Source organism: Eutrigla gurnardus (genome assembly GCF_963514095.1).
Source record: "Eutrigla gurnardus genome assembly, chromosome: 2".
Classification (NCBI taxonomy): Eukaryota; Metazoa; Chordata; class Actinopteri; order Perciformes; family Triglidae; genus Eutrigla; species Eutrigla gurnardus.
In genome coordinates, this window is record NC_139916.1 from 18,909,964 (window position 1) to 18,926,884 (window position 16,921).

Genomic DNA, 16,921 nt, shown 5'->3' on the forward strand with positions numbered 1-16,921 from the left:
CAAAACTGTACAACTAATGTTTAGTTGAGAACAACAAGCTTCACACATGTTTTTGTAAAGACAATTGAATTTATTCTTCAGGTGTACAGCATCTTCAAATTCTGCTTTACATGGGCTTAGGAGGGGCTCTCTGTGCACCAGCCTGTGAAAAAAAGAAGAAGAAAAGTTTAGATTGCTACCTGATACAGGCCCTTCCCACTGTAGACAATGCAACGGGTCAAACAGGTCTAATAAATAATGTTGCATTACATTCAATGTGCTAGTTACGACACCCTAATTATTGACTCATCTGAAGGTAACAAGACCATTAATGTTTGTTTCGCCTCTGCTTTTCCTGCTATCACTAATGAAATGATTCACCATTTAGTACTTTGCATAGCTTCTCTAAACAGATCAGAGTGCAGTAGAAGGTACTTACAGCAGGCCTGAATCTGGGTGGTGGGGTGCGGTCTTTCCTGGCCTCACAAGAGCGGTTCCTCACCACCTTGCTGTGGATGGCACAGCTGACACAGTAGTGCAGCTTCACATAGAGTTTGGGCAGGACATAAGCTGTGGGGTGAAGACAAAATAAGAGGTTCAAATGGACGACAAGCCACGGGGGGTTAAAACGCAAACACTCCTCACGACGACTACTTACAGTCAAAGACACTGGCCTCTGAGATGTCTCTCACGGCCGCTGCCTCCACAATGTTCCTGATGACAAACTTCTTGATGGCCTTGTCCTTGGGGACACAGCGGGCACAGTTGGTGCAGCGGATGGGCTGCACGTGGCCACGGCCCTTCTTGGCACGACCGTTATTCCTCCTTTTCTTAGTCTGTAAAACAGATGGGAATTAGAACGTTACAAGTGATAGTCCCTAAACTGGGGTTAGGTAGTGAACCTCAATACTTCTTTGGTGCAGAACAGTGTCTGCAACATTGGGTATCAAAACGGTCTGTACTGAAAACAGTCTCCAATTTAAAACAAGCTATTTAGACAAACTGTGTGGCTGCTAGTGTTTAGAGCAAAAAACACAATTTAAGAAGTTCTTTCAATTAAAAACAGTACCGTTAAATGTTTGTAGTATGTACACCATACTAGGTATTAAACTAAACAAAACAGCCCTACTAACACCTACACTCTTTAATTACTTAAATGTGCCATTTCAATTAACGTTAGCTTCCCTCCACGTTCTTGAAACTAGTACAACAGTTTACGTCAACATTAACAATTTAGTTAAAGCAAATTTAATGATGTCAAAAGACAAAGTCCTAATTCGCCATAATTATCAGTTTGGATGAGTGACTACTATTGATTAGCTTGTCTATATTAGCTTCTGGCTCTTCAATTTCATGTGATGGCTGCGGCGTCTCCAACTGGCTGCCATTTCCACACCGACACGAACTTACTCGCAAACACGTATACTTTGAAGCTTGACCGTTTCATTTAACTGTCGTATTAGTGTACACGTTAAAAAACGGGATTTGAGGAATCCACACGGCCTCGCTGTGTTTCTCCGCACATCACCGTCAGAATTCGCTTGTTCAGAGGAACACATGCACAAAACGGTTAGCCTGCTAACAGCTAGCATTAGGCCCCGGCTTATTTTTCAGTAAACTTTAGCGACATCTACGCATGACTCTTCACGTTGTGGTTTAGATAAGCGATTAAAATACACAAATATAGATAATTTGGTTTTATTATTCGAATAAAAATAGGTTTAATTCTGTCTTTGCAACACAGCGGCCACTGAAACACACTCACCATGTTGCACGGGAAGCTGGAAAGAGGACCGGAAGAGGTTGTGCCGTGACAAGTAGTGCCATCCGCTCCGCCCTCGAAATACTTTTTCATTAATACAAGCTCGTCGATGACTTATTTTTATTTGAATTTATTTTTATAATGTATTATGTGTTAAAATTGTGTCTTTTTATTAAAACAAACTGCACACATTTCCCCCAGGGAAATTAAATTTATAATATTGTATTAGCGGAGGGATATCACGGAAGTTTTACCCAAGCGTCACTCGAGTGAGCGGAGTTCTAAATTACTGCAACAAGCCGAATCACAGAGGCAGTGCGGTCGAACAACACTAATACAAGCCCACCTATGTTCTTCAGCACTATATTCAACAGGATTGATACAATATTAGTTCTGTTCAAATATTAGGCATTCTGTTAAAATAGTCTGTTAAAATATTAGGCATTTTTTCTAGAAAATAGTACAATAAAAATTAAGATATAGAAATAAAATATAATAGAAAGAAGATATACAAATAAAATATAATGTAATCAATCTAGTGGCCACATATTTTGTCCCTGGATTTGAAAATAGCAGATTATTTATTTTTTCATCAATTCAATTTTAGGCTGCTGTAAAAACGTGGTTCACAAAAGTATGCCACTGAATTATTGCATCCCAGGCAGCCATCTCTAAAGCATGCTGTGTGCTCTTCTATATTTAATAATGTATTTTTCCTACTTTGAGGCTGCCATTAATTTCAAACAGGAAAAAAAATACCTACAATTTGTTTGAATTTGACATTTCTTGAATTTAGCATCAACATAATGGTACACCACTGCTTAATTCTTCCGAGAGGTTCACCTGTGTGTGTTTTATACTTTGAGAGACCACTCGATGGCACTATAAGAGAAAGTGTGTCTATTTGGTTGATGTAACTGTAATCTTCATCCTCATCATCAAGGTAGACCACAAAGTCCATGAGAAACAACAGTGCTCTTGATGACATCAAAGTAGCTTTTTTTTGCATCCCATTATAAAGGTCTCTTATATCCCCCTCTCCTTGGACAACCAAGGAGATGCACTGTTCATCCAGTGGTGGATCAAGCTTTAGGACCTGTGTCATGAGGTTCAGAAGGTTCTGTGGAGATGCAATAAAGTCCCAGGATCATCAGATTGCTTTTTTAGTCACCTTGCTCTCGCAACAGTGGGGAAGAGACTGACACACAAAAAGCTGCAAATCAGCAGATTTAACATAGAAGAACCTGATACTTAGCATTCCAACTTTTTCAGTTAGTTTTATAGATATTATAACTCCTTCAGAGTAAATCTCAGTAAATACGTCACTTTTTTGGTAGTTAGTCATGTTCCAAAAAATAAGACTATTACTGGCGCTCTGGTTTTAACTGAGCAGGTTTTTGCACAAGCTTCTATTTAAATCAGCAAATACATCTTGTGATGTGGTTCTCCAGTATACAGCACAACAGTTGCTTAAATTGTATCATTATTAAATGCTGCAGATGGCTGAATAAGACAAAATCTTAAAAGATAACAGCTGTATTATTAAAAGCACCTTAATTACATTTACAAGTGTTAATCCACATAATAAAAGCATGGATTAATATTAAATAAATACGAAGAACACAAAATACAATTACAAAATTTATTTAAATAGCTCTGTTCCTTGTCCTCATTTCTTCTTGATCTTCTTATCCTTTGCCCTCTTTTTGCCAGGCTTCTCAACACTGGCTTTTTTGTAGAGGTAAAGTCCCACCAAGCCGAGCAGAGTGGGCACCAGAGCCAAACACACGAGGGGGAACACGTCGTTGACCATTTTCTGCCACGGCGTCTGCTGCGTCAGAGAAACTACCTCCACTTCAAACTCAAGGGCAGCATCACCTAGGACATAATGTTCATGTTCAACAGTTTGTCATGTCAGGTTTTTCCTGTTATCTTTCACCCATCTACATTAAGTACATTTAATAAATCAAGATATACAGCAGCCCTATTTTTTTTGCATTCAACACCAAATACAGTTTTCTAAGTGCTTTAGTTCAGTACCTGGAATTGTTGGAGGGTAACCTTTTTTTCCATACGCAAGGTGAGGTGGAATAGTGGCTTTGATTTTTTGCCTGCGTGAGAGAAAGAGAAATATAAAAACACACTCACTGAGGATGTATTTCTCAGTTTCCACCAACTGCGGTAGTTTTTGAATGGGTGTGTGACTACATGCAGCTATTGCAAATTCGATGGATTGCAACACTCTTTCTTCCCTTTTTCACTTACCCTTCACACACGCCAATCAAGCTTTGTTCCAGACCTGATAAGGAAATCATACAGAGAAAGTCTCTCAGCACAGCAAGCACATTCTCCAGCACACAACTGGCTGCGGTTATCTCGAAAATGAAAGTGTCACTGATTGAGCAACACAGAAGGATTAACGTTTAATGTACCGGCGATTACTGTCCTCTTTCCCAGCTCGACCACAAGAGGGTCCAGGGATAGCGATGAGTCGATCACCTTTCCATCCATAAGTTTACCCTGTGAAACATACAACGTGAGGTATGAGATGGAGACATGAAAGAACAATACTGAGATATTTCACACTTTGGTTTTTGTGGAAAATAAGAATAAAATTAGACTTAAAGACAAAATATAAATAATAATTTAGAAGTTGTGGGGAACTTTTGATATATTCCAAAATAAATCTAATGTAACGCTACCATATGCGGCTGTGTAGCAGGTTAGCTTAGCTTAGCACAATGACTGGAAACAGGAGGAAACAGCTAGCCTGGCGCTGTCCAAACTAAGGCAACAAAATTAATTTCCCTGTTTCTGCTCTTTTGTGCTCAGCCAAGCTAGTAGTAGCTATATTTAAAGGATGTATGAATGCCTAATGCCCAATTGCGTGTATTAATAATTAATTAATTGATTGTTTATTGGTGACAAGTGCATCGGAGAGGTCACTCAATTATCCAACATGTTAAAAACACACAGTTCAGGTCAACACAAGTCAATCATTTCACTTTAATTATGCTATTTTCAATTTCCAATTTAATGTAATTTTCATATATTGTGTTAATAGTAGTCTAATATATAATACAAAAATATAAATATGTGTATTATATAGTTAGTGTGAAGTTGGTCTCAAGGTAAACCTATGGCATAGTTGATTATTTATATTCCTTTGTTATATAATATATATAATATACTGCACCAGCCCAGCTTGTTTCTCTCATGACCTTTACATTTGAGTGACAGGGCTAAGCATCAGCTTTTTTATTATATGTAGGCCAAATACCCGTCGTTTAACAACTTTTCCTGACTGTTGGTTGCTGAACCATGCAGCTCCGATCAATAAAAAAAAAACGGTCCGTTTTTACATTCCTGAAATCCTCCAGTAGGCTACTACGCATGCATACATGCATGGATGGATCAAGTGGGTTACTGCTGACGTGTTGCACCGCACCAGCACCTCGTAGTAAAAGCAGAGGCGAGATAAAGTTCAATAAAACCACTGACTGACAATAAACCTGTCCCAATGTTCAATCACATAGAGATTTGCCACACTTGTATGTGTTATATGGATGCACAAACACACGAGCTGCGCACGGTCCATGCAGACGGTGCCACATCAGCTGCGCTCATCAGCAGCTGGGCCGGTTCCCTACATATTGTTATTATTAAAACACACACGCGCGAAGCGCAATGCATTGTTTGATCACTTGCCACAACCGTGTCTCTCTCACCGTATAGTGGATTCGCAGCGTGTCTCCCATTCTGGAAAGTACAGTGCAAGTTTCGGGTTCCACCTGGGATGAGGAGAGTTAACTGTTAACACTGTTGCATGGCGGGTGTCATCGTGATAACAGCTGCCGTGTTACTGCAGCACAGCAGGCCCACGGCCGTGACACGCGCGTCTCACTCACCAGGGTCTCCACCTGCAGCTCCTCCGCTTCGCTGTCTTGTCCGCGGGTGAACGCCGCGAGCAGCAGCAGCAGGAAAACGCCGCGCTTCATTGTGAACTTCTGGAAAACAGCTGCCATCCGACAACTTCCGTGTGGGCTTCTTGTATAAAAGGGCAGCGGGTTGCGAAGGCTGTACGGTCCGCCCTCTGTGTCCAAAATGGCTCTGCGGCGAGTAATGCTGATGTGTTATTATGCTGCAGCGATAAGAGACTCGCGGTCCGTGGACGATGTCCCAACACCTGGGTCTCCCCCCCTGGAAGAGCCCGCCTCAAACATTCCGCCAGCGTCCCGTCAGGATGCCGGGGGTTTGAGAAGCGGAAGCGGCGCTCCGCGGAGCCGCTAGGGGGCGGTGTTGCTGCCGCCACGTCGCTGCCAGTCCATCACAACCTCATTGGTCCTGCTAGGCGGACTCGGACCGGAGGTGATGCAATGTCAAGTATGTGGTGAAAACAGTTATAGGCTAGATTTAGAAAGAACATGTGAAAGCTAGATTTAGACACCAGGAGTAAACGTTCAACAATGATTTAATGGGATTCTGTTGGATTCTGTGCAACAGAAGAGTTCAGATGAACAAACAGGTGAACAGGCAGGTAAGGCATCCAAACAACCACTATAGGCAAAAATACAAAGGAGCAGGTTCTGGAGTCTAGTCGTCACCACATGGAACAACAAATGAACACACACACACACACACACACACACACACACACACACACACACACACACACACACACACACACACACACACACACACACACACACACAGGAGACACAGGGCGAGGGAAACATTAAAAAACAAAAGGAAATGGAGGGAGGATCCCGACAAAATTAGCTCTCAAATGTGACAGGGGCGTGAGACAGATTTTCTTCACTTATGACTCACTTTCATCACGTATTTTTACCTTCAGAGTAACTGCGAGTGTGAGAACATTCAGTGACTTTTTTATGGGTCATGAAATGCCAGCGAGTTACGTATTAAGCTTATTGTAATCGGAAAAAGATCAAATGTATCTTAATTAACAGAAGTTTGGAAATGTAAAAACATTACATTTCTGAGCCATAAGTACAAGTATGTATATTCCCACTTCCCTTCACTTTATTTGCAACAAAAATGTGCAAAATTACAAACATTTGTACCACCAAGTCTTCTGTTTGCTATCAGGATACGGTGGAAGTAACACTGGCAGTATTTGTGCCACATGATTATGTATCAAAGGAAAGTTTTCCATGCAATTTGGTTTCATAATAAACACTGTCCCCGGGGAGTCCTGTGGGAGGTACTGCAGGAATGTGGGATTGTTCATCCAGTCCTTGTTTAATGAGAGTGAGAGCTGTGTCCATATAATCGGCACAAAGTCAAACATGTTCCCAGTGGGTGTTGGCCTCCGACAGGGTTGTCCCTTGTCACCAATTCTGTTGGTTATTTTCATGGACAGGCTTTCAAGGTGCAGCTGGGAGGAGTGTTCCCAGTTTGGCGACCTCAGGATTGCGTCTCTGCTGGACAATATATCTTCTCTGGCCTGGTAAGGCCTCAGGGTTCTCCAGGAAGCTGCAACAAAAACGTTGCTGGGGAGAAAGACGTGGGATGCCCTCCTAAGCCTGCTACCCCCACGACCCGGCTGGATGGAAATGAATGGATGGATGGATGGATGATTATCAAGATTTGGTATTACGACTGTATTATGACCCTGTTCTAAAAGTGCTTCCATTTATTATTTAAATTGACTTTGAAACACTACATTACATTATTGTAAATATGGTTTCCATTGATATTATATCATGGGCAACCATTCTACTCAAATTTAGTTTTTAAGAAGGAAAACGAAATTATCTTATGAAATAGTGCACATTCAAAGAAGAACTAAGTAGGTTAGCATGGAACCTTTAATAATTAAGGTACATCAACATGTTCAGGATTTAGCTGTTGTTGTCAAGGCCTGATTACCAAGCAGGCAAAAAGAGGCAACTGTCTTAAGGCCCCAGACCTTCAGGGCCGTCCATTCTTACCGTCCATTCCACCTGCAGCATTCATTATATGAATACAGGGCCCACTAGACTGTCAATCTGGCCCTGTTTGTTACTCTGAGGTGTACATTGGGGCAAAGAGTGGCCTGAAATGTAAATGTCTGATTACAAACAAACTTAACTTTCTATCATCATTGATAGGAGTTGTGCTTCAGAGATTTCCTGTTTAAAGTTTTCTGGAGAGATTTAATGGCCCACACAGGTGTTTTCACTTATTCTATTTGATCAGGCCTCTCACCGGGACCCTGGACTCCATGTACCAATAAGAATGATATTATTTATAGCCTACCACCTAACAAAGCTAAGAGGAGAGTGAGGAAGATGTCAATCAACGTTTGTACACGACCATAAAAACTTGAAAGGAGGACAAAGAGCCTTTAGTCACCTGTGCTGGTGGATCACAGGTGTGCAGGGCCTTAAAAAAAGAAAGAAAAAGAAAAAAGAAAGTTAAGTGAGGAGCCCATTTTATTATTTTTATTATTTTATTACTATTTATTACGTATTAATATATATATATATATATATATTATTTACCTTATTATATATGGTAAATGGTGTCAATTTCCATAGCTATGCGGATGACACACAACTGTACATATCTATGTCTCCTGATGACACAGGGCCTATTGATGCCCTTTTTAAATGTATCTTAGATATCAAATCCTGGATGGCAGAACATTTTTTACAGCTCAACCACAGCAAGACTGAGGTTTTAATTATCGATCCTAAGGCTCAGGGAGAGAAACTTTTATCAAAACTGCAAACAATATCTTTAACTCCATCCAATCAGGTAAAGAATCTGGGCGTCATCTTCGACTCTGAGCTCAATTTTATTCCACACATTAAACAGGTTACAAAAACAGGATTTTATCATTTAAAAAACTTAGCCAGAGTCCGTCCCCTTCTCTCCCGTGCTAACACAGAGACGCTAATGCATGCTTTTATTTCCAGCCGTATTGACTACTGTAATGCCCTGCTTTCTGGTCTTCCAAAAAGAAACATCTTAAGTCTGCAACTATTACAGAACTCAGCAGCACGTGTTCTGACGAAGACCAGAAGGCGGGCTCATATTACACCAGTTTTAAAATCACTGCATTGGCTCCCTGTGTGTTTTAGGATCGATTTTAAGGTCCTTTTAATGGTTTTTAAATGTCTTAGGGGTTTGGGACCTTCTTATCTTTCAGAATTGCTTTTACCATATGAACCCTCGCGGACCCTGAGATCCTCCGGCACTGGCCTTTTGATAATCTCTAAAGCTAGAACACGAACTTACGGTGAGGCAGCTTTCCAGCACTACGGCCCCCGTCTGTGGAATAGCCTGCCGGAGGACCTGAGGGCCGCAGAGAATGTTAATATTTTTAAAAGCAGGCTCAAGACCCACCTATTTAACCTGGCTTTTAACTAATATTTTATTCTCTTAGCCAATTTATATTTTTATATTTTATTTCTTGCTATTTATTTCCTTTTATTTTAGTTATTTATTTATTTATTTATCTTTTTAGTTACTTTTACTGTTTACTTACTTATTTATTCTTATAGCAGGGCTTTTTTATTGTCCCTAGCTCTTTTATGCTTTTATTCAATATCTCCAGTGTTTCCTCGGTGGGGGCTGTCTGCGCTGGGGGCTGCACTCGGCCGTGTCTGGGATGCCTCTCTCTCGTGGCAAAAATCACCTGGGCTTGGTGGGGGCCCTATGGCAGTGCTTAGCCGCGCTGCTGTGGGGACCTCACTGGCCTGTAGCTGGGTGGGCGCCTAAGAGGAGGTGTCCTGGCCTGGGCTGTGGGCGGCCCCTGGTTCAGATGCCCTCCTGTGACAGCGTTTCCTGACCTGGCTCCTCTGTGTTCAGCCACATGTTTTTAAGATCAATCTTATTTGTATGTGTGTGTGTGTGTGTGTGTGTGTGTGTGTGTGTGTGTGTGTGTGTGTGTATGTGTGTGTGTGTGTGTGTGTGTGTGTGTGTGAGTGTGTGAGTGTGTGTGTGTGCATGTGTGTGCATTTATATGTGCTGGGGTTGGGGCCTTGGGTGGGGTAGGGCGGGATGGGGGTTGTTTTTAAAACATGTAAAGCACTTTGTGCTACATTTTCAAATGTATGAAAAGTGCTTTAAAAATAAAGTTATTATTATTATTATTATTATTATTATTATATATATATATATATATATATAATTATTAGTATATTCTGAGACGAACCAGGACTGCGGTGTTCCAAAAACCGATAGAAATTTAGCAAATCATTAACAGACATTCAAACCTGGCTGCCATTCGTCATTTCAACAGGACTGACAAGATTAACTTCAAATCTCGCGAGATCTCGTTTACTGCTGAGTTGTCCCCCCCGGAAAATATAGTGAGGTACTCTGTAGAAGACTGCTCGGCTAAGGTAAGTGAGGATACTGGCACCACCAACCTTTACACACGCAGGCAGGTGATTAAACAACGGCGTTGAACAGTGGCGCTGACTGGTGGCGGATGTGTAGCCTCGGTGTTGTCCGGACTGAAGAGGCGGCGGGCGGCTCGCCGGCAGTTTGATGCCCGCCGAGGTTTTCCGCGGATGGATGAGTGGGGTTGATCGGGACGGAAGATACGCTAGTAACCGTTGGGTCTCATCGACACCGCTATTAGAGCGGCACTTGACTGATACATCAGTTTACGACAGCTTGTACAAAAAATCACCAAGTTTTAGTTTTATTTTAGCTAAAACGGAGAGATGTGCTGGGCCGATGTAACGGCTAATAACGGGAGGATAGTTGTAACGTTACCGTAGCATCCCCTGCTAACGTAAATTGATTCACACGGAGCTGAATCATTATCAGGCCTCTCGTGTCATATCGTGGCCCTGCTCCCACTTAAACCCCAACGTGAAGAGCGCATATTTAAACCTGTAAACCCGTCTGTGAGAGGATAGGAGCTGGGACCGGTGTGGCGTTCAAGGTCCTCTTCAGCACCATGGACAGCCCTCGTATCTATTGACGACTTAATTTATCCCTATTTCATCCTCTCCTTTTCCCACTTTATCTGCTAATTCTACGAATTTGTAATTCAGATAATGTGCACTCACTGGGATATTTCATATAGAACATAGACCACAAGATGCCCACAAATTCATGGAAACATGGAAACATTTTCTGCATTAAAAAAGCAACATAAATGTGCAGACCACCAGAGTAGTCCCAGACCTGTGATTGATGTCCAGTATTGTTCAGCACTTAAAATGATGAAAATGAACACAATGAACAAATTAATTCAAATAAAATCAATCTGATAATCAGGGTAGTAATACATGGACTAAATCTCAGAAAAGCTAGTAAGTAGACCTTTGTGCAAGTATTTTTGCACACTGGGATATTATTTTACTCCTGTGCTCTGTTCTATATCTATATCTGCAAAACATTTTTGGCCTCTTTCATTCATCAGCATGGACAACTACTGCAGACTCGTGGAAATGTGTTCTTCTGCCCTGCTTTAGTCTAGGTGGTAAGTGGTTGGAGTTGGAACTGAATTCATTAATGCCAGGCCTGGTAAAGTAGGACACTATGCATGTGCTCTGAGGCCCTTGGCGTTGTTGCAGGATAACATGGGAAGGAGAAAGTGAGTTGAGTGAGAAGGGTCTGAACAGATTGTCCTGCAGCCTGGAGTCATGGCACTGACATGCATCTCCTTCACCCTCTCTGTAATGATGACCATGGGCCATACACGTAGCGTGCACCTGTCTTGGGGTGCATGGTGGTGCAGTATGTCAGAAGAAGGGAAAGGTGAGCTGGAGTGTTCCCTTGATTGCAGTTGAACAATGGTTTTCCAAACAGTTTATCTTATTAACAATCCTTAGATGAGCATCCCTCATTTGATGTGTACCTCACAATATAGCAACACACATGAAATTAATACTAAATTGTTATTTATTCTGTTCCCTTTCAGCTCTCCTATAAAATCTATAGCTGCTGGACGAAAGGCCTCTCACGATTGTAGCCACACACTTAAGTTGAAGAACTTCATCTGAATCATGGGGAACATATTTGGGAATTTGCTGAAGAGCCTCATAGGGAAGAAGGAGATGAGGATCTTGATGGTGGGTCTTGATGCTGCAGGAAAAACAACAATCCTCTACAAGCTCAAACTGGGGGAAATAGTCACCACTATCCCAACAATTGGTGAGTGGAGAGTCAAAATAACACTAATGCTGTGCACAATTATGAGTTATGTTTGCTTCACACATTGTGTCCCCCGGCTCTTGTTTTCAGGGTTTAATGTGGAGACAGTGGAGTACAAGAACATCAGCTTCACTGTGTGGGATGTGGGTGGGCAGGACAAGATACGTCCCCTTTGGAGACACTACTTTCAGAACACACAGGGTGAGAAGAGCTAAGCAAATGGGAACGCCGGCAAATTTCCAATCATTTTGAAGGAAAACACGTATCGAGTCTGTTCCTCCCACTGTTTCAGGTCTCATCTTCGTGGTGGACAGTAACGACAGAGAGCGCGTGAATGAAGCTCGAGAGGAGCTGATGAGGATGCTGGCTGAGGACGAACTGAGAGATGCAGTCCTCCTTGTGTTTGCCAACAAACAGGCAAGAAACCACAACTGTTCAACATATATACACACTCATATGTGACACACAGCACATATGGATGAATACATAACAGGGTTGTAGTGGAGCATCATTCCACATAAACCCACTTCTTAGTATCTTTGATATAAAATCTTAAAAATACCATAGGAGGAGGATGAAAACCTGCTCTAGCTTACGACCCTCCGTACGTTTTTGTACGTATTAAGCAATTAAGATTCAACATGATAATCAGTAGGGGTGTGAAAATACAGTGCAATGCAGTGGCTCTGGGGTAGCGGGCCCAGAGAGAGAGCTGGCCCTGTGCTGGTAGGCAGACATTGTTACCTTTGAATAGAGCTGGTTCTTTATGCTAAGCTAAGCTATCCATCTGCTGTCTGTAGCTTCATCAAACAGACTTGAGAGTGGTACCAATTTTATCATCAAACTCCATCACAGTTTCACAGAGCTCGAGGTGATGAACACAAGCGGCTTGTTTTGTCTGACCAAGCATCAAACTGCCTTAATTCAGTCATATCATCATATATGACAAAGAACTGCTGCAAATCTCCACACTGAAAAAAATGGTTGGCATATTTCCTGGAAAAACAATTGGTGCCAATCCAATAATCAGTAAATGTTCTATGCATATGCACATACGTGCACACACACATCCACAGTAAATACATACTGACATATTATAACCTAAACAATAGAAAAAGACATCAGCTGTCTTTACGGTCAGACAAAAACCTGATCCCTGATCCTTGGCTTTTCCCGCTCTCCTCAATGAACTCTCACCTCCCTAACAGGACTTGCCAAACGCCATGAACGCTGCCGAGATCACAGACAAGCTGGGCTTGCACTCCCTGCGTCACCGTAACTGGTACATCCAGGCCACCTGTGCCACCAGCGGCGACGGCCTCTATGAGGGTCTTGATTGGCTGGCCAATCAACTCAAGAACAAGAAATAAGAAGAAAAGCGGAACAAGCAGCGAACCCTGTCCAACTTTTTATTTCTTTTGGGAATGGGGGGTGCGAGTTAGGTACAGGGGTTTGATCAAGATGTGAAAAGCAAGATGCAGGGGTGTTAGGCGAGATTTCAGGCTTTTGTTCTCAGTCTGTTGAGGTTCCCTTATTAAAAGCAGATTCTTACGTACTTCATATTTTAGCCAATCGAACACACAGACACGCGCACACTAACCATAAGCAATCACTGCAGACACTTGCTTTTCCTGTGTCCACCTCTTGTCCTTAGGTGCAATGTACTGTATGTTCGTCTGTAGGTGCTGTACCAATTTGTGTGTGACTCCACGGAGTCAGCAATGAGTCATGTGACTTTTCATCGATGTACGTCTCTCAGCTGTCCGTTATCCATACAAAGAAATGTCATGTGTCAGTTGCACTTCCTATTTTTTTATTTCCTAACAGAGCCATGTCTGGGAACAGTCACAGCTGGCAGATTTTAATTCACGAGCAATGCTGGGGCACTTCGATACTCGGATAAAGTGTGTACCTGTGTCAGGGTGTCCACATTCTGTATGTGCAAGCGGCCCAGTTAGTTTTAACATTTAAAAGAGGACGGGATCGGAGTTTCCCCTGTCACACGTCCTCTTACTGCCTCATTTTGGAAATCTTTTGATATCCGTGGCTTCTTTTAAAATGCACAACATGTTCCTGCCTGAGCTGCATGCATCCTGTTAGATCCCGTTGGCATCGCTGCGTACTTTTCCATCCTCGGAGCTGCATGCATGTTGATGCCGTTCGTCCATTCTCCCCAACGACCCTCATTGTGTTCTGGTGCTGTTTACAGTAGGGTGCAGGAAGTAACTGGGAAAAAAAGCCTTTTCTGCATTTAGTTGTCTACATGCGCGAGATACAATAGAGTCAGCTTTATGGTTATTTTAATATGAACGAGGCATACGAAACACACCCTGCACAGCTGTTGCTTACCTGCCTTCATGTTTCTCCATATGAGTGCTCAAACTGCATCAGGTTGCTCTCACTATTTGTGTTTTTGTCTCAGACTTGCATATTGGGGGGTGGGGGAGGGGGTATCTTTGTGTTACTGAATGTGAATAGTGTTGATGAATCTATAAATGGCTGTAATATTTATTTGACATGCATATTATTTCTGTGATAATTATGTAAATGAAAGCAGGGTAAGTGGATCAGTTCACTCCACGGCACATCCACGCCTCACTTCTGAACAGTTAGTTAAGTTACCGTGTCACCACTGATACCAGCAGAGTCCACAGCCTTCTGTCAACAAAACAACATATTGTGTGCCATACATGGGTACTAATACTCATACACCAGTCACAGTACAACATGCTGGCAATCTACTCCCCAAGTTCTGACCGCATTGTTCATATTCAGCATATATCTTAAATCATACGTGTGATCATTTCAGTTTTGTGGCCTTATAATTAGTGATGACTTTTCATTGATTTTCTCTCAGCTCGTTCGGTTCTCACTTCAAGTCACGTATATTTATCTATATTGACTGATATAACAGATTTATTTCTCTATGCCCTCGAAAGGAGGGTTTTGCATCACAGCTCACGTGATTAGAAAGCAAAGATGTTGTCCTTTTGTTTGCAAGTTTGCTTGATTCATATTTGCTGGTATTTCTTTGGTTTTCTTTGGGGTGTAAAGAAACTTTGATGTAGACTGTGTCTGTGAAACAATGATAATCAGTGCGAACAAAAAAAACTTCTGATGATTCATTCTGTACCGTTATAGTTACACAAGTACATTTAAAAATGGTGAAGACGATGTTTCAATGCTAAATGCAAGGAGACATCTGTGTGTGATGTAAGACAACAAACACAATCCTGCTGTATTACAAATAAACCCATTTTATGTATGACCTGTCTCATCAATTGTGAGTGAGTTTTACTGATGCATTTCATATTTACACATTTCATATTTGTATTGCCATGAAGTGACTGAAAAAGATTTAGCTGTGATGAGCTTCCACCAGAAGAGGGCAGTCTTTGGCAATTGGCAATAGCAATCTCTGTGGTTCAAAGAGTTAAGACATTTTATTAATCAAAGTCGTGGCTTTGATTTGTAATTTTTCTAAAAAAAAATCAAACATAAAAACACACCCAACATTGTTTTATAATCTTGATACTTTGTGACTTTTCCTACAGACCCAAGCTGTAAAACATGAATGAAACATGATAAAAGTCAGCAGAAATTTATCTCCTCTATTATGATTTTTTTTTTACTATTATTAATCTATTTTTACAGAGCACTCCAAAAACGATATACATTTGAAGGCAAATTAAATGGTTGTATTGAAAGTTATTATTTCAGGACCTTAAACAATGAGGAAGTAAAGTCAACCAAACTCAAGGGTTAAAACGGAAACACCTGTAGTTTTCAGACTCGCTGTGTCCTTAAAGTGGGACATTTTTAGTTCAAGAAAACAAGTGAAAGAAAATAATAATAATTTTGACCAGCAGAAATTAGTGGAGAATACTGTTAGAAAACACTTTTCAGATAGCAGTTTTGTGGGCAATATGGTGTCGCGTATTTCTCTTTACTCTCCCAGAGCTTTGCTTGGAAACAGGTGGACAGCGGTTTGGGTGGACAGTGTCGACACATTCACAAACAAAGAAAGCCCAGTGACCTCACTGGATTTCTCTCTCAGGGGTCGATGCACCTGCATGATGTGTGTGTGTGTGTGTGTGTGTGTGTGTGTGTGTGTGTGTGTGTGTGTGTGTGTGTGTGTGTGTGTGTGTGTGTACTGTGCCATGTGCTACTTCATTATTGAGAATAAAAATGCAGACAAGACCCTGCTGCTGTTCTCCTGCCACAACCACCTGTGACACAAACTTTTGTTTCTGTGAACGTCTTCTTCAGCTGTTTCAAGGAAATACTTTTTTAGAGTCACTTCCTTCCTTGTAGTGGTCAAATATTAACCATCTGTTTTGAACACCCTTCAAAGTGACCCTGACCTGGGAGATGAAACTTCCCAGTGGAGATATTTTGTTAGAAGGAATAAATCTATATAATTAAACCTGTTCAGATGGAGAACATTGTATTGTCCAGTGTGTGTTTGTGTGTGTGTGTGTGTGTGTGTGTGTGTGTGTGTGTGTGTGTGTGTGTGTGTGTGTGTGTGTGTGTGTGTGTGTGAGTGACAGAGAGACTGGAGCTGCAGGCAGAGCCGGTTTTCACGGAGCTGTTCAGCTGGCTCACCCACTCTTACAGACAGACGATGTTTGCGTGAAGCTTGAGTGACAAACTTATATGATGACAAGAGATAAGACTTCTGTCTTCAACAACACTTCCTGTTATGCAGCCTGACTTGGTATATGATACTTGGTAGATAATACTCACGACAAGGAATAAGCTGATGCTGTTAAATCGTACTCACATATTAGTCCGAAGTACGTCAGTAAAATCACGATAACAGCAATAAAACAGTCTTATAGTTCCAGGGCACCAGGGTCAAGGTGTGACAGAGTGACACATATACAGGGGAGGAGCAGGAGAACTCTTATTTTTACAGGAGAATACTTCACTTCAGTCTGGTAAAATGGTCCATTCTTTGCTGAAGGTTTAAAGGGGGGGAAGGAAGTGACTCACCTTTCAGGCTGTATTTGCATTTCACAGTGATTGAGCACAAAAATGTGAAGAGTTGGAATGGCA

The 16,921-nt window shown here is 41.7% G+C and overlaps 3 protein-coding genes across 3 annotated transcripts; 1 reads left to right on the top strand and 2 right to left on the bottom strand.

Moving 5' to 3' along the window:
* Positions 1–49: 49 nt before the first annotated feature.
* LOC311031976 (small ribosomal subunit protein eS26) lies at positions 50–1,810 on the bottom strand. The gene is made up of 4 exons (XM_084038575.1): positions 1,745–1,810; positions 638–815; positions 419–549; positions 50–142 (listed from the first exon to the last, which is right to left on the bottom strand). Exons 1-4 carry the CDS (start codon positions 1,745–1,747, stop codon positions 107–109), a joined length of 348 nt encoding a protein of 115 aa, XP_083894701.1. The 5' UTR covers positions 1,748–1,810; the 3' UTR covers positions 50–106.
* A 1,559-nt stretch (positions 1,811–3,369) lies between these two features.
* On the bottom strand, positions 3,370–5,992 carry fkbp11 (FKBP prolyl isomerase 11). The gene is made up of 6 exons (XM_084027295.1): positions 5,650–5,992; positions 5,470–5,532; positions 4,174–4,261; positions 4,007–4,040; positions 3,782–3,852; positions 3,370–3,619 (listed from the first exon to the last, which is right to left on the bottom strand). The coding sequence occupies exons 1-6, from the start codon at positions 5,764–5,766 to the stop codon at positions 3,411–3,413; spliced, it is 582 nt and encodes a 193-aa protein (XP_083883421.1). The 5' UTR covers positions 5,767–5,992; the 3' UTR covers positions 3,370–3,410.
* A 5,659-nt stretch (positions 5,993–11,651) lies between these two features.
* Positions 11,652–14,069, top strand: arf3b (ADP-ribosylation factor 3b). The gene is made up of 4 exons (XM_084020314.1): positions 11,652–11,863; positions 11,954–12,064; positions 12,156–12,280; positions 13,072–14,069. Exons 1-4 carry the CDS (start codon positions 11,716–11,718, stop codon positions 13,231–13,233), a joined length of 546 nt encoding a protein of 181 aa, XP_083876440.1. The 5' UTR covers positions 11,652–11,715; the 3' UTR covers positions 13,234–14,069.
* The last annotated feature ends 2,852 nt before the right edge of the window (positions 14,070–16,921 follow it).